The sequence below is a fragment of the Lissotriton vulgaris genome, chromosome 3_1 (genome assembly GCF_964263255.1).
Source record: "Lissotriton vulgaris chromosome 3_1, aLisVul1.2, whole genome shotgun sequence".
NCBI classification, from domain to species: Eukaryota; Metazoa; Chordata; class Amphibia; order Caudata; family Salamandridae; genus Lissotriton; species Lissotriton vulgaris.
In genome coordinates, this window is record NC_141689.1 from 1539335985 (window position 1) to 1539363182 (window position 27198).

The window sequence follows — 27198 nt, forward strand, 5'->3', positions numbered from 1 at the left end:
GGGTGGATCCCCGTTTTGAAAGTGGCCATTCTGTGACTACCTATTCTGTAGGCAAATTGTGTCAGAATTGGCTCAAACATTCTACCTTGGCGTCAGTTAAACTACATTTGTCTAAACTGACTGACAATGTTGAGCTGAATGATTTTATTAAGGGCCCGGCTAACGGCAGATCTAAAAGATGGATATATGCTATTTACAACAAAGTCTGGAAAGCATCCCAGATTGAGGCGGCTACCCACATTGGGCTATAGATCAAGCCAATTTAGAAAAGGTGCTAGCGGTTGTATATAATAGCATAAACACACTCTCTTCCCGCATTTACACATAAGACAATATTGTATCATCTGTTGTTGATATTGTGCAAGATTTAGTGTCTGTTCTGTACCATGGTCAAAATCAATTGCGTTCTATTATGCAGTTTGCATGGACACTACAGACCTTAAAGGCAGGAAAAGTGCCCTGGCAGTGCATGAATACATTGTCCTTGTTTGCCCCGTTTAATTTAACTGACAAGCAATGTTTACTGTCGATGAAAGATCTTTTTCTATGTTACACATTGAAAGGTTGGAGTCCTTTACCATTTTCTGTGGCAGAAGCCAATACTGCAACGTGGCTTATCCACGGTTTAATAACACTCCCGTTTCCTCTTTCCAAGTTCGAGGGGTGTATGAAGTACTTTGCAATTGGTAGATACGAGCCTCTTGGAAGTTCTTATCTCCATGAAGCTTGGTCGCTTCCATTTACCTATAGATGCCTTAGGGAGGGTAAAGAAGTTTATTTGAATGGTGAAGAATGCACTGAAACACCAGATCACTCATTGATTTGTAGACATATCCAATTACATGGCTCTTGTAATCAGAATAAGCCTAATTTAGCCTGTATTTTGAAAGGTACACCTGTGCCTGCTATCGTTCCCACATTCACATTACTGGCAAATGGGAGTTATTCACTTTTAAACAATGAAGATTGTTGTGTGTTAATAAAGGGAATTGCTTATGTCATTACTGTTAGTGAGCGGGTGGTTTGCTGTAAAAATGTAATGTATCCTTCCCCGCATGAGAAGCTTGATGTTTCCATCTGGCCTAAGATTCCGACCTTGAAAGCAGAGTTCAACAAGATGAGTCGCATAAGAGCTCTATTGTCCCAGAAAGAAGTTTCCCTTAAATCTGCTCATGAAAAATTCATCCTTCACGTGGCTAACCCCCCGCACAGAAGTGCATGCTTTATTGAATACTGATTTGCCATTGCATTTCAGTGAGCTAATTCCCACTATCTTCAATGCATCCTCCACAACTGGGCTGGCTCACTTTTTTAAAGTTGTAAGCAGTGGCCTTGTCACTTCTTTTCAGACTATATTTGGTGTCTTTCCAGCATTTTTTCATTCTATTTTTTCCAGCCTATTTGGTGAATTTCCCTTACTGCTGGCTCTGGCTGCTGGTGTGCTTTTACTGTTTTGGTTGTTTCAAAATGGATACACATCCTGTGTTACAAGGAGAGCTGTCTCAGCTGGGGCTGCTTCACGCCCAAATGCTTGAGTGATATGGAGCACTGCCTCTTGCTACATTGAGTGCAGCTTATGGATTATCGTTTTGATTTTCCTACTTTACATGCTTCCAGCCTGTCTTTCATTGCCGGAGTTGCGACTTCAAATGGGCCCTGGATTTGTGTCTCTGCAATACGGTGTCTCCCGATGCGGATTATAACCAATTTATGAGCCCCTTAGTTGCTCATGAATTGCTTTGTTCTGATGGAGGGATTATGGCCTTTGCAGCGATGCATGGAATACTGGGTCGTTGGAATGTATTCGCAGCGGCGCAAGATTTCTTGGCACGCAGCTTCATTGAAAACCCACCGAATTGTCCTCTGATGGTGCTAGAGGCTCCGGTAATTGAGGAACATGTATGTTCTTTCCCTTTGTTAAATTGGATGGCCGAGTTATTTTCAGATGAGAACAGTGACTTCCTATTGGAGGCTGTTGCTGCATATTTTGCATATTCATTATTGGGATGAGTTATATCTACTCTCTCTCCTCTATGACCAACATCACTTATTGGACATCGGATATATTTTTTTAAAACTTTTTCATCAATATTTTTTTGGGCCCAGACCTATTGACTTCACTATGTCCGGTGGTTACATTTTAATTCCTTTTTGACAAATTGAACTGTTGACAAACTATGAGATTTTGGCTTCACATTGTTTATTTCTATCGTTCTAGGAACAAATTGGATACTTATGTTCGGACTATTGTTCTTGAACTCTGCATTCCTGAATTTGCCCCTCATCTAATCTTATCCGTGCTCGGATCAAGGGAGGGTGTCAAGGAGATAGGCTTTGCCTTCACACTGTGTTAAGTTAGCATGAGCTTATTAGAAGTTTAAACGCCATCTTTCCTTTCTGCTGCTTCTGCACACGGCACATATTGTTATTAGTGCTTTGAGCCTAGTAGACTATTTTGCTTCACACAACAATATTTTTTCCTATAGTATCAGCTTTGCTTGGTAAGCTATGTCTGTACAGTGAGTGCCGAGGCCTTCTAGGTTATTTCAACACAGTGGTTGTTGTTCGGTCTGATCAGCGCACGTCTTAGACATAACACATGTACAGCTGTGGCCAACTCTGGCTTTTGGCGCGTTTAATAATGCACTGCGCAGAGCATGCAGACACACTTGATGAATATTCGCATGCAGAGAGTTGGTGCAGAAGATGATGTGATCCCTTTCTACTAAAACCAGAGGTATGGGGTCACCCTGCTAAAACCAAAAGAGACCTTCTTTCGATATACTATAATATACTAGCAAGGGAGGGTAAGACTTAGGTGTAATTTAGCCTTCTTCCCTTTAGCATTTTACCATGCTTTCTCCCTTTGTATTTTATGGAATAGTAACTATGCTGATAACCTTGTTGCTTATAATATGTTTGCTTGTATTAGCTAAGATACTGCACCTGAGAACACGGCATTAGAAATAAATAATTCAAACTTGCACGTGTCCTCATTTACTACTCGTTCTGGACTGGTATGTTAGTATAATGAAAGAGTGTTCCTGTGTTCCACGTGACCTGAGGTGTTCTAAGTTCATGTTCTGGGTTGTCTAATCATTGGGGGGTGTAAGAACCAATGAAACACTGATTGCTAATCTGGTAGGGGATTTTGGATACTAAGGTGAGTTTTGGCACACCCTAATTCACTGAGGTTCCAAGTCTCTATGTACAGTTCTGTATAGGAGCAGAAAACCTGCGACAACCGAAAGTGTTATGTAATCAAGTACATTGAAATAGATTATGAAACCCCTTTGGAATATCTTTCGATGTTAGTTATTTCTACATCTATGCATTAGAAAATGAAAAGATGACAAAATAGGATTCATTTAGACAATAAAATACGGTTGGCACTCGTTAGCAACTCTGTCACTTTGACAGTTCCTTAATGGAATTCAAAATACACTTACAAAATCTTCATAAGCATGCCCAGGTGTGTTGGCTGTGATGGGCGCACCGTTCTTCTCACCATCTTTATTCTGGATTAGACCTTGAAGTTCAGTTATATTTTGAGCCGACAATGGCATGGCATCCTAGAAATATAAAATTAACCCATGACTGTGTGAAAATATAAAATTTGGAAACAACTATGGAGAAAATCACGATGGACATTTGTTTTCCCCACAACAGATGTTTATTACATTTCAAAATCAAGAACAGGGTAAAGCATTGCACCACAGTTGAAACATCAACAATTCTGCAGTTGTGCTCCCCAGGTCTCACCCCAAGCTGTGAGTTGGGCGTCCTGATCCCTCACAGTATCAAAACTTATTTTCCGTCAACAACCAAAGCCTATTTAAGCATAAGTAATCTTGATACTAATTTGAGCATAAAACAAAAACCTTTCACTTCACCGTAAGGGTCCCAGTGTACATTCATTGCCCTGATATTTCTGAGAACAATGTTGGTGAGGTCCATTTTAGATAGTCCACCAGTTACTTCCAGACTGCGCGGAACCTCTAGTTTTCACCTCCAGTGACATGTGAGCAACTACACAGCTGTTCAGATCCACAATTGTTTGAACCAATCGTTTAGTGCAGCTGCTGAGGCATTTAATCAACTACTCACAGCTGTCGCATTGCGATACATGCTCCATATATGACCAGTCGCCTCCAGTTCACTTGACCACACATCTTTTATTGTTACCTGGAGTGCAGTTACTTGAGGCTCAGCTGGAATCTGGTAGCCCAAAGTTCCACTGATATGACTCAACTTTTCATTCCAGAGCATTTGTAGTGTTTGGGAGGCCCAACAGTATACACAATCAGTCTACCCTGCATCCAGCATCTTCCATCTTAATTTGGAAACATCACCCTAAATTTTCTTGGGGCTATATACCAGTTATACATGACTTTATATAGAGATTCATCTTTATGTACACAGCATCTAGGTTTTGAAATACCTGACCACAACACCTGCCAAGAGTTCTAGATCTACAGCAGTGGTTAATTTGTGAATAAAGTGGCAGGGCTCTCCTCAGGAGACAGCTTGCATTAGCCCATTGCTTCTATTGCTGCCACCTATGACAGAACTAACTACTAACCACAAAATCCTACAAGTGGGGAAAGGATGTGGCGTAGCGTGCAGAGCTTCCGATTTGGGGGCTGGGGAACCAGGTTCTCGTATCGGCGTAGGCTCAACATCCTGTGATTCTGGGCAAATGGCATAATTATTTTTTTTAACTGGTACCAGAGGATTTCATCTTCAATTAAGGGAACAAGTCCACCAGAAATGTTGAATCTCCTCCCTTACCCTTTCTAAGATGGTCTCCCAGGAGGGAGGATGTAAAATCTTGATTGTAGTCTATAGGAGTACATCTGTGCACATTTTAAAAGATTTCAATAAGATTTATGGGATCACTGAAATAATATCGAGGGACAAAATATCGACTTGCCAAAATATCGTGGACAAAATATCGACAGTCAAAATATCGAGTTTGTATCTACAAACAGGTAAGTACAAAAATATCGAGTACAAAATATCGTTAACAATAATATAGATGTAAAAAATATCGACTTTATTAAAAACAGTGTTAAATTAAATTAATATTAAATTTTAATTACTAAAATATACTTAAAAATACTTAAATTAAATTATAATAATTAAATAATAAATGAAAATAAAAATAATTTTTTACAATCTTATTTGTTGACCCTGAACCCTAAAATATACCCCTTTACCCAAAAACACCCTAAAAATGCCCCTTTACCCAAAAACTGAAAACTGACCCTGAACACTAAAAATGCCCCTTTACCCAAAAAACTGAAAACTGACCTTGAACCCTAAAAATGCCCCTTTACCCAAAAACTGAAAACTGACCCTGAACCCTAAAAATGCCCCTTTACCCAAAAACTAAAAACTGACCCTGAACCCTAAAAATGCCCCTTTACCCAAAAACTGAAAACTGACCCTGAACCCTAAAAATGCCCCTTTACCCAAAAACTAAAAACTGACCCTGAACCCTAAAAATACTCCTTTACCCAAAATTTATCAATATTATTTAATTACCAAATAATTATTAATTAACAATAACAATAAAGTAAATATATTAGCACATTAGCTGTAATTATTTTAATAATTAATATTATTTTTTCCCAATTAATTACTTAACAATAACACAAAATTATATATATAAAAATGTACTCTAATTAATGTAATTAACTAATTACAAATAATTAATTACCAATTAATTACTAATACAAAATATGTACAAAATTATTTTAATTAATTAACTAATTATTATTAATTAATTATCAATTAATTATTAATTATAAATATTTACAAACATATATTAATTAATTAATTATTATTAAATTACTTCCCACCCTATTCCCCTATAAACCCACAACCCGCTACAGAATTACATTACGCAATTATTAAAAAAACAAAATTCATTTAATAAAATATTTTACAACATTAATACACACTTTTCACACATATTATTACATAAAAATACACTATAAAATATTATTATTAAAAATTCGATATTTTTGCTATCTATATTTTATACAGTCGATATTACTTCACTTACCTGAAAAACGATATTTTTGTAGTCGATATTATGTCCAGTCGATATTTTGTCCAGTCTATATTTAAAACTCGATGTTATGTCCAGTCGATATTTTGGAGTCGATATTTTGTCTGTGCACCAGATTTATGCTCTCCCTAATTGGAATGTCATTGTCTTCAGGAGAATAGTTTAAAGAGGTTACAGTTATTTGTTCCAAACATAGGGCATGCATCCCATTTATGAGTTGTTGGTTCCATGTGTCCATGCATGTGCACACCAGATGCCTCCCATTACAACAATATAGCAATTTGCCTCACAGAAGCGGTCATTGAGTTCATCTACATGGCAGAGCGTTCACCACAGGTTTGCCACAGACCTCTCCAATCTTTTTTAGGTAGATGAAATGCTAGCCTCCACAAGTGTGAGTACATTACCAGAAACCATGCATCCTTGTGGAGGCATGCAGGTTCATCTCAAAGGGCTTCTGCTAGTTGTGCATGAGAAAATAACATCTATGTTGCTCGGTCTGCAGAGTTTACATTTGCGCACCTGAAGCAGACTTTAAAGAGTTCCAAAATCCTTTTACCATGAGGTCTGCGACTGAACCCTTATGGGTAGATGTCAAGCGCCACCTCAAAATCACATACACATTCACGGAGGTGGCCACTCACAACATTGTGTTGCAGGTATTCGGTCCACTCCTCTGTGACCAGGTTTTTGTAGCACATGCTTCGATAATGCAAGCATGTACTGAGTCTAAGAGTATTCCCTCACTGGCAGAGGACAAATTAAGGATAAATTAGATTTCCCCACAATTGAACACTTTTTCTAACACAAATGCATCTGTGTGCACAAGTGGGGCGCTTCGGTACTGCCAATCTCCACTCCCTACAATGATGTGATATTCTGAATTATCTCAAACTGTACCTTCACTGAAACACTGAAGACCGTATACATTGTTACTCCAACAAGTGAGAGAAGAGATCTGGTCCATCTCCCCTACTACCTACAATCACAGCAACAATAACAAAACTATATCACGCCTAAATGTTAAAGCACATTTCAGCACTGGTATATTAGATGATATTAGGCTGAACTCCCATTTCTGACAGAAAGTCTCCAATCATACTTTAAAAATATATGTATGTACCCACCTTCATGTGTTGAATGGTATAGGAAATATTCTTCACGCAAAGTCTCACAGCCTTTTCCAAGCTTCTAAACATTTTTTCTTCTTTGTCAAATGTTTTGTCCTTTACCTAAAATACAGGTTTGTATATATATTAAAAACAATTACTGGCAGAGATAGCAAATGTAAGTAAATAAAAGCACTATAAAGCATCCATGTCCCTTGACAGCATGTGTTTCATTTTAAAATGAAGATTAAAGAACTCGCCAATTTTAGCACAATATGTGGCTGAATAGCCCCACAGTTTACCCTCAGCTTATGCCTCAGTAGCTGTGGCACTGAGCAGCAAGGCTTACGCAGAGGAATACGTGTTAAGCATTCAAACAGCATCAAAAAGAATTGGGAAGGGTGTGCCCAGACGTGATCCCGTGCTCACTGAGCCACTGGATTTAAGCTAGCGTGGCTGTTGAAGGTTGATACCCCGAAACCCGCCCCAGGATGCTTGTTTCTAGTCCAGGAAAGACCTGGCCTGACCATTCGGGCTGGACTGTTCCTATGAGGAGCAGGGTCAAGCCTGGGTCCAAACTGGGGTGGCTTGGTGAGCAAAATAATTATGGATTAAACCCAGATCTGTGCCTCCAGAAGTTTGGCTGGGGTCCCCCATTTTTTTTTAGCTTTACCCATAGAGCACCCCTGGGGACCCAGTCGAAGGCGGCTTTAAAATCTACAAAGCAGCAAAAAACAGCCCTAGATGTAATAAGTGCTTTATCAACAATTATAGACCATGTCAATAGGTTAGTGTTGGACCCGGCCCTTTAGGCAGGTTCACCCCGAGACTTTTTGCTTTTTCCTAGCCTGTTTCTGGAACCTGGTGGTGGTGATTTTAGGCCTCTGCGCACTTTTTCACTGTGGTACAGTGTAAAGTGCTTGAGCTCTCTGTGTATGTGTGGTGAGTGACCTGCCCTCCCATAGGAATGAATGGGGAATATGTATGCCCATGGTAGTTCCTGATGTGTGGGGAGTGCAGGGGCGAGTTTGGTATGAGAGAACTCGTGAGACTGAATGCTGCGAAATGGTATATGCGGCATGATTGTGTCTAGTCTAGAAGTGCCACTTTTAGAAGTTGGCATATTTGTGTAATTTGTGTCTGGCGTGTGATTGGCTGGTGAGCCTGGTCCAGGAGTGCCTGGGCCTGCTTGTGGATTGACTGTCTGGTCTGAGGATGACAGGGGCTGGAGAGCCCAGGAGGTTGTCTGAGTCAGCTCATGGATGAAAGGCAGCATCTGCTGCCAGGGAAGTGGGAGGAGATGGCACCTGATAGTGAAGGGCTGTGCCTGTCTGACCACAATGCTGGCTCCACCCCCCGCTGGGCGACTGTCACCTCTGTCCCTGATACTGACAGGACTTCCCTATAACCAGTTCTAGCTGGTTCTCACACTGCCTACACAAAGACTTCAAAGACTTTTCTGTGTATAAGAAGGGGCTGTGTCACCTTCCAATTTGTTCTTGTTTTTGGACTTGAATCTGCCAGGGGCGTGCTGCTGCTTGGGCTCAGGGGAATCCCTGGGTCCTGCCCAGCCCTTGGACCTCTGATGGACTTTGCTGGACTTATGGACCTTTACTTGTCCCTAGCGCTGGGAGTGCTTTGCTTTCACCCCTAGCACTTTATTTCTGCCTTTAGCGCTAGGAGCGCTGTATTTTGCTGTTGTAGCGCTTGGAAGCGCTTGATTTGCTATTTTTAGCGCATGGAGCGCTTTCAATTTCCTTTAGCGCCTGGGGAGCGCTTTATTTGTTGAAGCCGGTGCCCACCCGGCATTTGCCCCGCGGCCATGCCGCTAATCTTAACTTTTTAATTCACCTCGAGGGAGCCCACCCCTCGGTGAAGTGATCCCCGCCTACCTGCCTAAGCGGGGCCGCTGCGCTGCCCGCAGCGACCCAGAAGTGGTTGGCCGGCTGGCCAATCCTGGCGCGACCGGCCGGAAGTCCCGCCCTGCAGCCCGAGGGAGAGAAGGCGCCCGAGAGATGGCGGCCAGTGCCGCCGGTGCAGGGCTCCCATTGCTGAGGGAGAGCCCCGCAGGCACCAGCGAGCAGTAAGGAGAGGGCGGAGGGGGCGCAGGGCACATTGCCGGTGCCCGCCCCCGCCACCAGTGAAGCTGCCCGAAAAGGAGAGAGAGCGGGGAGGAGGATGGCTTCTGCCGCGGTGGGGCTTCTGTGACCAAGAGGGAGCCCCGCACCCAGAGAAGAGGCGGCTGGAGGTACCGTTCCTGAAGAGGAGTCCCGCGCCGGGAGAGAAGTCTCGCCGCCTATGCTGCCAGCCCGAGGAGGAGTGGAGTCCCCAGCGAGAGCGGCCTGGTGAGTAAAAAGTGCCGGGGGGGATCCAGAGGGGCTGCTGCGGGTGCCGGGAGATGGCACCATAGCGAGAGTGGAGGTAGGGCGGCCCCAGATGGCAGCGGGCCGCCCCAACGTGTTAACGGAGCCTGAGGCTCCCATGCCCACATTTGTGTGTCGAGTCTAGAGAGGCTCTGGGGGCCATTTTCCCTTGAGTCCCCCGAGTGGGACTCCAACGATTGGGCACACCATTGTTTTTAGAGCCCTGAGAGGCTCCCTGTCCCATGATGTTTAGAGCCCCGTGAGGCTCTTGGGGGACACCAGTGTTTTTAGAGCCTGAGTGGCTCCAACGTGCGCAGTGTCTGGTTTCAGAGCCTGTGTGGCTCCAGCAGTGGCGCAGTTTGCGCCTAAGGGTCAGTGAGGGCCCTGGCGCAGTTTTGAAGTTCCCCAGCTGCCCAGCAATTAGTGGGCAGCTGCACCGTTTAGGTCTTGGGATTGCCCAGGTGCCCAGCAAGTAGTGGGCACCTGCTACGTTTAGGCTTGTGCTTGGACTGGCGCTGCATGGCAGCGCGCCCTGACATTTGGACACAGGGCGTCTGAGCCCCAACAAGGTCAGTTGGCCTAGGGACTGCCACAGGTGGTGGCTTATGTAAGTCTTGCGCAATTGTATGGTTATTGCACCTCTGAATGTGTTTTCTTGCATCATGTGTTATTCCTGCACCTCTGAATGTTTTTAGGCATCATGTGATTTTTGCGCTATTGTATTGTTCTGGCACCTCTGAATGTTTTAGGCATCATGTGTCTTCCTTTTCCCTGCGCTGCACCTCTGAATGTTTTAGGCATCATGTGTCTTCTTGCGCTGCACCCCTGAATGTATTTTATTGCATCATGTGCTTTATTCCGAACACCGCTGAATGTGTAGGTTTATGCATCATGTGTTTCCCTTGTCTAACACCGCTGAATGTGTAGGTTTATGCATCATGTGTTTCTCTTTACTACTACTCTGAATGTATATTTATGCATCATGGGTAATGTGTTCTTGCTTATACCCCTAAATGTATTTTATTCTTAGGTGGTTGTTCTTTTAGTACAGGTAGTCCTAGTGAGGTCCTGGTACCTGTTCCCAGTAGTTACTGGATGTGATTTATAACTGTTATTTTGTGCTATACTTATTCTAAGTTCTAGAAGTGATTTTATATCCTATATTCTAATTTCTACTAAGTGCTGATTCTGACAGTGGCCCATGTGGCCCTGTCCTGTACATAATTCCTTGTGAATATTGCCCGTGCCATTTGGCACCATTTATATTGTGTGAACTATCTGATGTGTTTTTACAATACAAAAGTTATTTTATAATAACCTTGTGTGGAGTTCCTTTTGTGGTGTGCCTAGTATGTTGTTGCTGTTGTGTGCTGGCGCAAATGCTTTACACATTGCCTCCGAGTTTAGCCTTACTGCTCGTGCCAAGCTACCAAGGGGGTGAGCAGGGGTTATCTTGGCGTGTGACTTCCTTGCCCTGACTAGAATGGTGGTTTCTGCCTAGCTTTGGCGTCAGCCTTAGCCAACCAGAAATAGCCAGTTCTAACAGTTAGTCAAAGGGCCGGAGTTTGCAGTGAAACCGGTTTGGTTCCTAGGGATCAGATTATTCTGCTCTGCCCATGTTCTCAGCTCCTCCAGTAGAGTACCTGCGTAATACTTTGCCTCAATATCTAAAAGGGCAATTAATCTTTAATTGTTTGGAGACGCATGAGAACCTGACTTGTAAATCGGATGGATTATTGCGCCTCACCAAGAGTCCGGTATGGTTGAACTTCTTAATGCAAAGTTGAAAAGATTAGTTAAGTATCCCGACCAAAGGTTTTGTATTTGTTTTGAACAAATCCTGTGGTAGGCCATTTGGGCCCGGCGCTCCATCTGATCTTGCTTTTAATAATACTTTGGTGACCATTTCTTGGGTGATCGGCAGGTCTTCACTTGGAGATTCTAAAAATTCAGTGGGCCTGCTCCAGCTCTTACTCGGGCTTATTTTTGTCGAGTTGAGAGCACGTACATATGTCTGTAGAAACTGTTCCCTCTGTGGACCTAAAGTGGTCAGTCAAGAAGACAGACCAGTCGGCTTCTGCAATGTTTGCGGTCCCAAGGGTGGTTGAACTAGAGTTTTGACGGTGGATTAAGGCCCACAATTTTCTTGGGTTGCGATTTTTGCTCTCCCATAGTAGTTTACTTTGCACCAGAATTGGCCCAGGTAAAGTCGTTTGTCTTTTTGTTGAGCCTGCCTAAATGTTTTTTGGGCGGTTTTGTACACATTCAAGAGCTCGCTGTTCCCTGGAGATTTCTTAAGGGTACGCAAGGCATTATTTCTAGATTTCTTCAGTACCCTAGTTTGACTTGAGATCGAAAACTGGGGACTAGAAGAAGCCTTATGGAAATGCTGTTTGGCTGGAACGAGGCTTATCTGGTGGGAACAGAAGATCGACCAGGCAACAGTTGGAGAGGCCACCAGGTCAATGCCTCCTGTTGTGAAAGCCAAACATTCCTTCATAACGTTAGAGCAGATGTCTTTGCTCCATCTTAGTCGTTTTAGGTTTTCGGTGTAAGTTACTATGCATGTTGTTGAGGCCGATTTATGGTGCACAGGTTTTACATTGAGGGTGACGACTTGTGGGCGATGATCGCTTTCCGATCGGGGATGAATGCTATAGTTACCCAAGTGTTGGAACAGGGCAGAATTACAGATGGTATAATCTAGATAGGAATGTTTGCGGCCATTTGTTCAAGTCCACTTTGGTGGAATGTCTTTCGTAGATCTACCGTTCATTACAAAAAAGCCAACACTATAAAATTGCAACACACAAATCTCTCCTAGACCACAATAAGCTTGATTTGGTGGTTTGTACTGAGCCTCTACTTCTGTTAATGTGGATGGAAAAAGCCCTTTAAAGTCAGCAAGGTTTCCCTGAAAAAATTTGGTGTTGAAGTCACTGGTAATCACACAGTCTGAATGGGGATGATCCGCAGCCAGGTCACACACGATTTTCATTAAGCGTGTTAGATGCTCCTTTTTTGAACGCGTGTTCAGATTTATGTAAACATTAAGAAGTAAGAGCGATCGCTGTTTGCTCCATGAACTGATTTTGACTCCGAGTAAACAGTCCTCATCAAAATTCAATAGCACGATCTGGCCTTTTAAATTATTTGAGACGTAGATCGACAGCCCACCTTTGGGGTGGCCATAAAGACAGTCTCTAATTGCCGGTTTCCAGAATTCAATAAAGCCTATCACTGGACAATTTTGGGTGGCCCATGTTTCCCGAAGGGCTATTAAATTGTGCCCAAATGTAAAGTTGTGCGTCTCCAAATTGGTAATTTTCTGATGGAGACCATTGATGTTCCATGAACATAGTGTAAAGGAGGACTGCGACTGTGAGTTTAGAAGGTTTGTGGGAGGTGATAGTTGGGGTCTTGATTGGACCAAATCATTGCAATTTGGGTCTGCAGAATATTTTTCAAATGATCAGCCTGATAATTTGCGGGACAGGGCGGCCGAAAGCCATCCCCAATCTGGGTTTTTTTCAGGGTTGGGGGCTTTACACCATAAATTTTCAGTTGGTTGTGTTGTGCCTAAGGCATTTTTTAAGATTGAGTATGGCCTGTTTTTAACTCCAATCCTAAGGCATTCAGCTCTTGCCGGGGTGGCTGGCTGCTTTAGTAGCGCTGTGGGATAGCCTGGGGAGGAATAAGGATGGATTTTAATACCCCATTGCTGAAAAGTATCCTTTTGGGCTAAGAATGCTCGTGCCCAAATAACAGATCTAAATGACACCAGGGTTACCTCAGAGGGTTGAAGGCCTCTTGGTGTAAGGAATTCAATGGACTCAATGTCGTCCGATGTCAGAGCCTCAAAACCCGGGGCACCGTTCACTAATTTAATTATGTTTGATCTGTTGAGGATATCGTGCCGACCTTTTGATTTATATTCAGGAGCAAAAAGTATTTTCGAGTGCTGTAGGTCACTTTTGCCACTCTTTGTGCTAGGGCTTAAATTAGGCAGAGTGGATTTATCAATTAAGGAGCCTACGTCTGATCCCTGATGGATTTGGGGAGGATCTCGTAAACCTTGCCTGGATGTCTGAGTGTCTTTGAGGGGAATTGATGTGTTGTTAAAAATTACTTTTAGGGGATTGGATCCAGTATTTAATTTTTCAGAGTGAGGTGGACTTGAAGGGGAAACTAGTTGGGGTTGAATTATCGTAACTGTAGTCTTCCTTGCGGTTAATTCGTTAGGTTTACCCTTTAGTTTTCAGTGCCAGGCTGAGGCTCTAGTGCCACTTTTTCCGCTGGTAAAGTATTTCGATTGTGACGACACGCAGAAATCTGTTGACTGGCACTTGAGGTTAAGTCGGCCATGAGGGGGTTTTGACAGAAACTTGTTGACGTTGGTGGTAGTTGAGACACTTAAGGCTTTTTTATTGGCAGCAGTTGAAAACAGTGGAAATAATTTAGGAAGATCGACTGCTGGATTTAGTCTTAATTTATTTCTTTGTTTGCGCTGACGTTTACGCTCTCTCTTGCTACAAGGTGGCAAAGGAGAAAGAAGTGTTTCGGGATTGGGGGCTGCAGCAGCAGCTGGTTTGACACAAGACCCTGCCACGTTGTTACTGGTAGTATGAATTTGCCCACTTGCTGTCTGAAGGCTTAAGGCCGAGGATGGAATCAATGCCACTGAGAATAGAGGGCCTTGATCTTGGTGGGGGTCTTCGGGGTGGTCAGTCTGTATCGAGGAAGAATTTAGTTCCCCACTCACCACAGTGACAATTGGGGGTGGGATCGAGGAGATTCTGAGTTTAGTGTTGAGGGTTTTTGGGGTAACTGGTCGAGACATTCAGTTGCTCGGCCTCCCTTCAACAACTTGACTTTGTTTATGACACTGGTTAAAAAAGCTGGAAGCAAGGAGAGTGAATCAATGATGGGCGAGCAGCAGCAGACTGACTGTACTAATTTTGAGGACAATTGCGCTCCTATTATTAGATTATTCAGTTTGTCCAGCTTATTATCGATCCCTGCTGTAAACAGAGCCAAGGTATTCAATAGATCAACCTGCGTGTCCAATTTGTCAGAATGATAGTTTAAGGCAGTGACTGTCGATTGGAAAGTTTGGAGTAATTGAGGCCAGATACTCGTTGTTTTGGAGGCATCGGGGTGTGGCTCAGTTTTTAATCTAGGATTGGGTGAGTTTTGAGAGTTTTTAAGAAAGAAGGACAAGTCCGCTAACAGTTGATCATTTGGATCGTTTTTTTGTGGGGATTTTGAAAAAACTGTTGCTACTGCTGGAGGTGAGTATGGACGTTGTTGGAGCTTAGTTGAATCTGAGCTCCCCTCAAGGAAGCTTGAGACCTGTAGTTAGCAAGGACTAAATATGTCGGAGTTGGGTGCTAAATCTTTTTGTGCATGGATTTGTGGAAAAATTAAAAGGGAATTTTGTGGTAACGGAGTCGGAAAGTTCTCTGTTTGCAATGATTGCAGTGCTTGGGGACTTGAGTTATAAATAAGACTCGCAGGGAATGGTTGCTTAGAACAGGCCTCTTGCTTGAAAATGTCATGGGAGGGAAGAAGCTGACTTGGTGAAGGTTGGTGACTTAGTGAAGGATTTTGAGTGGCCCTCATAAAGCACTCCGAAGCTGTGTTCTGATCGTCAACTAATGACCCAAAAATAAAGACATTGATGTTTGAGACGGTTGAAACAAGTGCACACTTGGCTCAGTAGGTTGATGAGGGTCACAAAACTTAGTTGCCTCAGAGGCTTGAGGGGAGGGAGGGTGCTTGGCTCCACCAGGTGCTTTTTTGAAGTAATCCAAAAGAGAGAGAGAGATTTTGATGCGTTCGGAGATGGTGCATAAGAGGGATGCATGTTGCTGTTGCTGTTGTGTTGCCATCCGTTTGATAGGGAGTTAGGAGCCTTCAATGTGACCGTAGAGGTCAGTGGATTCGTGAGGTTGGCTGGGGCACACACCACGTCTGTAGCCAGCCGTTTTGATTTCTTTCGTTTTAGTGCTGAAGGTGCTTTTCTTATTTTCCCGGATCTCATTACTTCCGTTGTTATGTGTGGCTGTTCAAGGCCTGTGAGTTAAAAGATTATTTCAGGTGGGCCTTCTGCCGTCCAGTCTCTTGTTTGCCAACCGTACCAGGATGTGGTTCCAAGGGTCAGGGGGGATCGTGAAGAACCAGCTTGGCCCTGAATCCAGGACTGCTGAGTCTTGTCTTATCCTGGGTGGCAAGATCAGTTGGCGATGGCGATGGCGCGCAGGCATCCCCCGCTCTCTTGGTCCCGACACAAACCCTCGCCGTTCACTGCCCGCAGCCACCTATCCACTAGTCCTAAGGCTACTCCAGAGGCCTGAGACCTAGGCTTGGCTCCTGGGCCCCCAGTCCCAAGTGCAGCATCCACTGCTAGCGGACCAAGCCAAAACCAGGTGGGGGCGCAGCATAGGGAGGGGTGCTAAGTGAGATGCCATGGGCCAGTTCCCGCCTGGGTAGTAGGGCAGTAGGGCCGGCAGTGATGGCAATTAATTGGGGGGGGGGGGTTGGTGGGGGCGGGGGGAGCAGAACCAGGGCTGAAAGGACCAGACTAGCGAGCACCCTAAAGCAGCTGGCCGGCAGGAGGGGGGGTGTAGAGGGGAGCAGAGCGGAGACAAGAAGCAACTGAGGCTGAGGCTGGCGCAGCAGGGAGAGGCGCCGAATAGCGGGCCGGGAGGCTGGGTGAAAAACCAAGCCGGGCCGAAAACCATTTGGGGACAGCGGGGGCAGAACAAGGATCAAGGATCAGAGATGGCTGGGAACACAATGCGCGGAGTAGAGGGGCGAGGTCTAGCTCAATGCCGACTCAATGTCGACTGTCGTTGAACTAGGCGCAGCGCAACTGCAACGGGTATTCGCGGTCCTAAGATCGACTCGGGGACTCACGTTGGCTCACAGAACAGTAGCAACCAGACCTCGGCTATTCAACTACCACTCTCTCGGTTGGCTTACTCGTCCCCGCCGTAACCCCTGCCTTTGCCGCTTTCACTGCCTCTTACACCCTCAACGCCACCTCCACAGCTTGCAGCTTACAGCCTCTACGCCTCCCCCACAGCTTGCAGCTTACAGCCACCTCAGCTCCACTCCCCACTCTGCTTCACTCCGCCCACCGCTCCACGTCCTCGCCAACGCTCGCGTGCACGCTCAACAATCCGTAGTCCGTAGTTCGCGGCCAAACGCTTCAATAATGTATAATTTACCAAAACAATAGGGCAGCCCTCCCCTGATGCTACACTTTGGCCCTCCAAATTAGGCTTCACCATTGAAGCCTGCCTTTTGGGGTAACACCCAAATGGCTTCCGGCAGGAGGAAGGGGACACCTCCCTGGCCTGCAATCCCTCATTGTTCTCCTTCCTGAGAGGCATTAGCAAGTCTCTCCAGGAGGGCAGAAAGCAGTCTCTGGGAACAGGTTCTGTGTGTGCCCCGGAAAGCACAGGAGTTTTAAAGGCAATAAAGTGGCAGTTTTGCTAAAGTTGCACACTGCGACAAGTTACATTAATTATGACTTGAGATACAACTTGAACTTAATGTAATATTTTTTTGATACTTTGGAGTGCCCACTTTGGTCGCATCATTCAGAAATTAGCACAAATGAGGGATCAGCATGCAACCCTGTACTTGCCAATTGGGTGGCCAAGTGTTTCCACTGTAAAAACTGTTGTTTCACCTGTTTTACTGTCAGGACATGTAAAGTATATGTCCTGCCTGTGTCATATGTTGCACCTTGCCTTTAGGGCACAGTAGGCCTGCCAGAGACTTGCACAAATGTACAGGGGAAGCAGTGGCTAACTACATAAAAAAAGACAGTGAACAAACACTGGGATATTCTCAACTCAGGGTGCGCTGATTTACCTAAGCCAAGGTTCGCCTTTAAACGTACGGCTAACCTAAAAGACTCCTTGATTCACACGCGTCCTAAGAAACAACCCGGTGCTGGACAACGTACACTGTGGGACCTCCCACCTGTTGTTGGACACTACCCCTGTGGAGGCTGTGCGGTCTGTCCCCAGACCAAGCAGTGCAAAGAGATCCAGCTAACAGAGACCTTCCTGTGGAAATTTAACAGACACACTAATTGCAACAGCTCTAAGTGTATCTACCTTCTCATCTGCCCTTGTGGCAAATTGTATGTAGGGATGACCATGAGACAGGTGAAGCTCAGAATAACGGAGCACAAAAGCAACATACGGTGCTCCAAGACCCATACGAGATTGTATGAACATTACAAACTACACAACCACTCTGCTGACAGCATCCAATGGCTAGTGCTCGAGTCCCAACCAGGCATGAGCAAACATGCCTTATTTAGACTTGAACAAAGATGGGTACACCGCCTCCAGCTAGACACAATAGGGCTAAATTACGCCATTTCCTGGGCGACCGTCTCAAGATAAGACCCCGTACCTTACCACTCCTTCCCGTTGGCATGACCGGTGCGTTTCCCCCCCTTATCCCTCCCCTTCCCCCCCCCCCCCTAGTAAATCATCTTTGGCCAGCGCGTTTGGGTCACCTGACAACCATACTTAGTCACTGACCGCCATTTATCAGACACTGACTTTGTTTCTCCTCCCGATACAACCTATTCATCAATAGAGGCTCATCTTCCCCCATCACCATCTATTGCATGAGAACCATTCAGACTCTACCTCATACCCCTAAAAAAAAACTGGTCGACTCTTGCAACCTGCCCCATGAGCCTTCACCTTCGGCCCACCAGAGGGCTTTCTTATGCATCTTTTGAATTACACCCGGTGACGCAAAGGCACACAGCCCTGCTTTTCATTTGAAACCCACTAGTTCCGCCTTACTTAGGCTACCTCTTTACCCGAGCTGACAACACCAAAGGGAAATCTCACCCTTTACACCAGTACCCCCGCCGAGAAGGCAACCAAACTCGACCACCTGTTTGCAGTGACAGGGCTAAACGTCTGCACTGGGCTACTGTGCAAGCAGCCCTTGCGAGACACGCTAGTCGGTGTTTCTGCCCTACCCTCTGCTCATGCTGATATCCACTAAATTTACAACACGGGCGCCCGCCCCCTTGCTCCATTCCCCCGCCACCTTGGGGGTTTCTCCCCGTGCAATACATTACACGCTCGCCTTTCCCGTCCCTTCCAACATGGCCCCCACTTCGAGCCATCCAGCAATGTTTACAGTGCTGGGCTACTGGATCTATGGTGCGCATGCGCATTAGACGCGAGGGTCGCGCCACTACCGCCGCGACTCCTACGTCATCAAGCTTCCACCTTCATAATGGCGGACACCGTTACGAACCCTCACCAGCTGCTCCGCACCCTGACCAGGTGCCGCGAGCGTGAGGGGTAGGTGTTCCGCCACTCCAGCGCGATAACAAAGGTAAGCTTGTTGTTGTTCTTCTAAACCCCCGAGCCTCTGTCGTGAATGTCAGCCGAGCGCGAGTTCACAGACCCGGTGATGTTAACACCTCTACGACCTTACCGGCTGTGAGTCCACCGAGGCTGAACACCAGTTCCCCTGTCCCTCCGCCTGCCCTTCGCCCGCTAGGTAGTGGCTGTTCACCCAGTTCTACACCATGCTCATTCCTGCCAGCACTTTCTGCAACATGTGAGCACCACACATGGTTAGCCCGACATTCTTTACTTTAACATTTCCCAGAGCGTTGTTCCCCTCACGGGATGCCCCGTCTTCAGTGGATCGGGCACACACTTGTGCTGCATACTGTCTGATGCATTGTGAACAGAGCATTACACTAATACTTTCCTTATGTTAGAAGTAGTTGTGATCCCTCCCACAAGTATCCCTCATTTGAATGTATTGTATGATTCCTTCTGGCCAGTGACTTCTACTCTAGGGATGTCACAATCTCCCACCATGTCCCACCTCCTCTAAGTATCCCCCATTCCAATACATTGAGAGATTCCTTCTGGCCAGTGACCTCTTCCCTATGGGTGTCACCATGGGGGCCACCCTCCCTACCAGCTTACAGTGCTTTACCTTCCTGATTCTTTACCCCACCCTTAACTGCTGGGCCAAGTGTCAACCCTTACCTCCCTTCCATATCCAACAGGTTCCAGTAACTTAATAGCGCTGGCCTCACGGGAGTACGCTGCGAGGCCTGATCCAATCCCCCTAGGGTAAGAACATGCTTGCTTTTTTCTGGGTTTGGGTGTTTTTATGATAGGTTTTGGCTTCACTTGTTTGTTCTGTTTTTAACGCACGATGGTCACTCTCAAGTGTGAGATCCACTTGCGTCCGATTTAGAAGGGATTTTTTGCAACCACATCTTGGTACAATTATTTTCCCTGTCACCCCTCACAAAGTGGAGATTTGTCACCACAGTCACGATATACCCTGGGAGCATAAAAGTCACTTATGTTACATGTGGCCTGACCTGTTCTTTCTTTGTTCATCTTTTTCCCCTACCCCTAGGTCGCCTAAATAGAGCAGGACCCCGAGGCTCTCTTTTCCTCCGAATGAGAGAGGTTGTATTTACCTTCTACATATTGTATGAACATTTAGTTCATATGTGTTTTTCTGTGTAGTACTGTATTTAGGTCCTGACGAATCGCCATCTGGCGAGAAACATGTTGACCACACCAGGGGGTTGAGTTAGAGTTCTGTACACTTTTTACGGTCTCTAGTTCCCCTCTCACCCCTTTTAACCAGGGAACCAGCCACGGTAATAAAATTCAGTGTGGACTGTTTTACCCTTTTTATTTTCACTCATGTTTACACTGACTACACTCCTCTATCTCCTCACTTACACCCACCATCGGCAAAAACTAAAGAACCCCGCTAAAAGAGTACCTTTCGGTACTCCGGCAGACATTGCAGCGCCGGTCTGTCGAGGGGCAGTGAGTTGATGATGACACTGGATACCCTCCAGTAAGGGTGTGTTTCACACCTAATACTCTGGGTGTATGAGGCTCTCCAAGTTCCGACTAGGGAATCCTTCCAGTCACGGTATTGACCATACCCACCCTTATCTCCACGTATTCACACCATCTCTGGGGAACTTTGTACTCTGCTGTTAGTTCGAAATATTTTGAAGACTTATTTTGAATGGAATCCCCCCTAATGGTTGATAATGCACAAACAATCATGGCTGGCAGGAAGGGCAATGTGGGCGGCATAGCAACCCTTTTCATAAAAGGACTGATGTTAGCATTTAGTTTTGAAACTCGGAAAAGGAGACATCTGACCGTTGATGTAACTAGAGAACTTAACCGCACGGCCACCAGCTGTAGCGTGTGCTCCCCGCCTGCCGCTGCCCTCAGCCTCGCTGAGCCTGCCTGCTGACCACGCCCCCCGCCGTCGCTCGGTGTGGTCTCCTGCGTTAACTGTGTTTTTTCTCTTTAATTTCTGTTTCCTTGTTGCCTATTTTAGGCATTTTGCCCCTATTGCCTGTGTTTTTGTGCCCCCCTGTGCTGTTTTTCCCTGTAGTGCCCCCTGCGCCCACCTGCCCCGCTCCCCGCTTCCCGCCGCCGTGAGAGCGGACACGCCCCCTTTTCCTTCTGTGCCCTCCCCGCTCCCGCCTCCCAGCTGCTCCTCCCTCCCTCGCACTTGGCCATAAATGGCGACCGTGCGGCGCAGGTGAGTGTGACCTATTCTTAGGACACCCCCATGCCGCACGGCCACCAGCTGTAGCGTGTGCTCCCCGCCTGCCGCTGCCCTCAGCCTCGCTGAGCATGCCTGCTGACCACGCCCCCCGCCGTCGCTCGGTGTGGTCTACTGCGTTAACTGTGTTTTTTTCTCTTTCATTTCTGTTTCCTTGTTGCCTATTTTAGGCATTTTGCCCCTATTGCCTGTGTTTTTGTGCCCCCCTGTGCTGTTTCCCTGTAGTGCCCCCTGCGCCCACCTGCCCCGCTCCCCGCTTCCCGCCGCCGTGAGAGCGGACACGCCCCCTTTTCCTTCTGTGCCCTCCCCGCTCCCGCCTCCCAGCTGCTCCTCCCTCCCTCGCACTTGGCCATAAATGGCGACCGTGCGCTCGCGCAGCGGGCGCCGAAGGCGCGCCAAAGGTAAGCCCGTCCGCGCCCGTCCGCGCCTGGACCGCGCCCAGCGCCAGGACCCCTGGTCCCCACCGCCGATGCAAGACTTCACGACAGACCTACGACGCCGCCACTCTCAACGCACTCAATGCCGGCCGGAACCCTGCCTGCTACCGAGCCACCTCGAGACGCACCAACGGACCCTTTGCCTGCAAAGCCTGCCGCTTCACCTGCTACCGGACCTGCACCGCCCCCGCCGACTCCAACACTAACAGCAACCCCCTGAAGTGCATCCTGCTGAACACCCGCTCCGTCCACAGGCACGCCGTGGAACTCTGGGACCTGCTCGACGCAACTGAACCGGACGTCACCTTCCTCACCGAAACCTGGATGAACGCCTCCTCAGCGCCCGACATCACCACAGCCATCCCGGACGGATACAAGATCACCCGGAAGGACCGCGTCAACCAGACGGGAGGAGGCATCGCCATCGTACACAACAACACCATCCGCATCTCGACTAACTCCGACAAAACCTTCTCCGCCGCCGAGCACCTGCACTTCCAGATACACACCGACCCCAAACCACCCTCCGAGGCACCCTCATCTACAGACCACCGGGACCACGCATGCAGTTCAGCGAAGACATCGCAGACTTTATCAGCCTGCACGCCCTTCCCTCCGCCCACTACATCCTCCTAGGGGAGCTCAACTTCCACCTGGAGAACAACAACGACAGAAACACCACCGCCCTGCTGGACAACCTCGCCAACCTCGGACTCAAGCAACTGGTGGACACCCCCACCCACTACGCCGGACACACGCTTGACCCCGTCTTCTCATCCAGCAAGCACGTCTCCTTCAGCCACGCCACCGGACTCCACTGGACAGATCACAGCTGCGTCCACTTCAGCAGAACTACGACCCACCACCAACCGCAACGGGTCCCCCGCCGCAGCTGGAGCAAGATCACCGCCTCCCTCAGCCAGAACACTCCCACCAGCACAACGGACCACAACGTAGCAGCCAGCAACCTCACCAAGTGGCTGACCGCCTGCACCGATGACCTTGCACCACTAAAGAACCCTCCCAGCAGACCCGGCAGCAAGAAAACCCCCTGGTTCACCGACGAACTCAAGGAATCCAAGAAGAACTGTTGCACCCTCGAGAAAGCCTGGCGGCTCGACCACACCACAGACAACTGGACCGCCCTCAAGCACGCCACCCGCAAACACCATCAACTGATCCGCGCCACCAAGAAGACAGCACTCAAAGAACGACTGGACAACAATGCCCACGACAGCAAGGAACTCTTCAGCATCGTCAAAGAGTTCTCCAACCCCAGCGCCGGAACCAACGACATCACTCCCTCGCAAGACCTCTGCGACTCCCTCGCCTCGTTCTTCCATCGCAAGATTGCCGACATACACAACAGCTTCGACTCACAGACCACGCACCCTACCACCGAACCAACGCCCGCCACCACCACCCTCTGCAACTGGACCCCGATCAGCACCGAAGACACCACCCGCACGATGAACTCCATCCACTCAGGATCACCAACCGACCCGTGCCCACACCACGTCTTCAACAAAGCCGTCACCACCATCGCACCCCATCTCCGAGACACCATCAACTCCTCCTTCCACACCGCCACCTTCCCGGAGAGCTGGAAGCATGCCGAGCTGACCGCCCTCCTGAAGAAACCAACGGCGGACCCCACCGACCTCAAGAACTACCGTCCCATCTCGCTCCTTCCTTTTCCGGCCAAAGTCATCGAGAAGACCGTCATCAAACAGCTTGCCACCTTCCTCGAGACGAACGGATCCCTCGACCACTCGCAGTCCGGATTTCGGGCCAACCACAGCACCGAGACCGCCCTGATCGCAGCCACCGACGACATCAGAACCCTGATCGACAACGGGGAAACAGCGGCCCTCATCCTCCTGGACCTCTCCGCAGCGTTCGACACGGTCTGCCACCGAACCCTAGTGAAGCGCCTCAGCAACATCGGAATCCGAGAGAAAGCGCTGGAATGGATCATCTCGTTCCTCACCGGAAGAACCCAGAGAGTCCGCCTCCCTCCTTTCAGATCCGAGGCCACCCAAGTCATCTGCGGCGTACCACAAGGATCTTCTCTCAGCCCGACCCTCTTCAACGTCTACATGAGCCCCCTCGCAGCCATCGCACGCCAACACAACCTCAACATCATCTCCTACGCCGACGACACCCAGCTGATCCTCTCCCTCACCAACGATCCCACCAACGCCAGAGCCAACCTACACGAAGGGATGAAAGACGTCGCCGACTGGATGAGGAACAGCCGCCTTAAACTGGACTCAGACAAGACGGAAGTCCTCATGGGATCATCACCCTCCGCCTGGGACGACTCCTGGTGGCCCCCGGCCCTGGGCACCGCTCCCAAACCAACGAACCACGCACGCAACCTGGGTTTCATCCTGGACTCCTCCCTGTCAATGACCAGACAAGTCAACGCCGTTTCTTCCTCGTGCTTCAACACCCTGCGCATGCTCCGCAAGATCTTCAGATGGATCCCCACTGAAACCAGGAAGACCGTCACCCAGGCACTCGTCACCAGCCGACTGGACTACGGGAACGCCCTCTACGCCGGAACCACAGCCAAACTCCAGAGAAGACTCCAACGCATCCAGAACGCCTCCGCACGACTCATCCTGGACATCCCCCGACACAGCCACATCACCGGACACCTGAGAGAACTGCACTGGCTCCCCGTCAGCAAGAGAATCACGTTCAGACTCCTCACCCACGCACAAAAGGCTCTACACGACCTGGGCCCCAAGTACCTCAACGACCGCATGACCTTCTACACGCCCACGCGCCAGCTACGATCAACCAGCCACGCACTCGCCACCGTACCACGCATCCGCGGAGCCACTGCCGGAGGAAGATCCTTCTCCTACCTGGCAGCCAAGACTTGGAACTCCCTCCCCATTCACCTTCGGCGTACCCAAGACCATCTCTCCTTCAGGAAGCAACTCAAGACCTGGCAGTTCGAGCAGTGACATAGTCCTCTCCCCCAGCGTCTTGAGACCCTCCCGGGTGAGTAGCGCTCTATATAAATGCCGTGATTGATTGATTGATTGTTTTTAAATTAACTGCTGTAAAAAAAATATCTTATTAGATGCAGGCTGCAAGCAGAGGTTAGAAATTGCGTAATTAGGCCTGGCACTTATCAGATAACTTTCAGGTCATGTTAGATTCTAAAATATGGGATTATAGTTAAATGGTGAGAATGCTGAATCTAGATAGAACAATCCTTATGGATGAGACAAACGGAGGAAATATAAATAAATATCAACAATTATTTCCTATTTGGTGGCTGATCACTGGACCCTTTATTAAAGGGACTCATTTAAAGCATTTCTTCAGGGGCCTTTTAATGAGCTAAATGATAAAGATAAAATATAATCACAGATTTAGTAGGACTTAGTAAAGAAGGGGTTAATGGCCTGGAGTGCCAATCGAAGCAAAACTATTTCAGAGGATACCCTCTTTTTATTCAGTGGGTACCCTTGATATGATTAAAAAAAGGTTTATTCACTACACGACTTGATCCCTGCTGTCATCCAGTATTAACGTATCAGGGTTACACATTTCTGGTTTAGTCCGCCAAGGTAGTATTCACCTACCTTGGTAGGGATTGGTCGCCAATGATGAAACACACCAGGATAAGTTGAGGGTGAGGGAATCTTTCCAAATATCTTTAGAAACCTGTAAAATCTGAGAAGATACTACAGGTTCTCTCTCATTAACAAGACCTAGGCATTTATTGTGTAAACAATCAATGACTACCATGCAAATTAAGGAAGAATGCAGATGGGTGTGAGGAGCTCTATTTTTGCATGGACTGGACTACCTTTTAAATAAATGTTCTGAAATAGGCAATGGCGAAACATAACTCATAGTTTGTAGCCCCACTTATTATAAGTATTCCTTCAAGACCTAGGAGTTTGTTGTGTAAACATGTAATTGGCAAGGAGAATGTGCTTAGGTTGATCTCTTTCCTCTCTCCACTTGTGAGTCAAAGCAGTCATTGATTGCCCTAATTTGGTAAATGTCTAATGATAATTTTGCTCCAACCATAGTACGAATGTGTCCGTTCTTGAGGACAAGGACAAGATCGTGATCACCTTGGAAAGACTTTCCTAGATTGTATTTAAGAACAAAAAAAAGAACAGAAATTACAAAAGGGGTTTGAGAATTCCAAGTTGCCCCACAAGGGTAAAAGCTATGCTGTATTGCCTGGATAACCACAAGATACATATACATACAGTGAATAAAATGGTAATCATTTATAAAGATAGAAGTTATTTTAAAAATCTGGCCATCCTTGGCTAATGTTCAGAAAAAGTTCTAAGGGAAATTTATGAAGTTCATCTAGTCATAGAGGGTTTCTGAGGTGGAATTAAACTACACCGTGGCAGTCCCCTTCCGTATGCTATACTCCTTCCAAATCATTATGCAATGGGATGCATTTCGATCTACTTTAACTTTTGGGACAAACTTCTTGCTTGCCTTCAATCTTTCTGCCAATTTGCTCAGTATAAAACTTTTCACATTCTTTTTCCATTGAACCCCTGCCTGCTTTTGGCAGAATGGACCCAGTTGTATAACAATGTTAGGCTTCAAGGCTTCAAAGCTACAAATGCATTGCCATTACTTCTCAAAGTTCATTCAATTAAAAAAGCTTACAGAGCAGATGTTTTCAATGTGCTCAGTAAAACTGCCCTCTCAACATTCCCGATACATACCTGAGGGTCTCCCCCAGTCAAGATCTTCAGATGGCTTGTCACCCGCTTTGACTTTTTACTGATGGAATGGATATTCAATTTGGAGAGCTTGTCCTTCAGTGATTCCTCTTCATCACTCCTCCTATACTTCAGCACTTAAAGGCAAAGAGAAATTAGCATCCAGAAATCAAGCTCAAAGGGCTTTAAACAAGACAACCATCTCTAATTATCGTATAGAATATTTCACATTACGTAGGTGACAAACACCAGCTTCCAACTTTTTTTTATGTATACTGTCATGCGAGTGAACAATACAGATCATAAAAAATAATATGCTCCTTAAAATGAATACATATACACATTATACATATATATATATATATATATATTACCTACTGGCGTTCGCCAGTAGGTATATATAGTTAGGATAAATTCCCTATGGGACTTTTGAAAATTCTATGTCTAATAACTTTGGCGTTTGTGGATGGAATCGGCTGAAATTTTCAGGAAAATGGCACATTTTGTTTCTGAGCAGCTCCTGAAAATTTGGTGGGGTTTCGTCAAGGGGGGGCTGAGAAAAAAGGGGGGTCCCAAAACGCGTTTTTTGCATTGAGTTTTCCATAGGGCGGTTGGACTCACTTTTAGCTCGAACGGCTGAATGGATTTGCACGAAACTTGGCAAAATTGTAGGGACTGTTAGCCCGATGTGCCTTTGCTAGGTCTCAATATATGTGCTCCAGTAGTTTTTGAGAAATTAACGTTTAAATCAAGATATATATCTGTAACAGCGCTCTGGGCAGCGATCCGGTCCGCTTACTTTTCGCTTATCGGAACTTTGCGCGCAGAAAGCTGATTGGCTCTCCGGTGTCTGTCAACATT

The 27198-nt window shown here is 46.8% G+C and overlaps 1 protein-coding gene across 1 annotated transcript in view; it reads right to left on the reverse strand.

The window, feature by feature from the left end:
• ARHGEF38 (Rho guanine nucleotide exchange factor 38) overlaps nt 1-27198 on the reverse strand; it is a 459846-nt gene that overhangs the window by 70068 nt on the left and 362580 nt on the right. Inside the window, exons 7-9 of the mRNA XM_086962037.1 lie at nt 26341-26474; nt 7204-7308; nt 3450-3572 (exon numbers count right to left, since the gene is read on the reverse strand). Of these exons, the coding sequence (XP_086818163.1) occupies nt 3450-3572; nt 7204-7308; nt 26341-26474 (362 nt within the window). The remainder of the gene's footprint in view (nt 1-3449; nt 3573-7203; nt 7309-26340; nt 26475-27198) is intronic.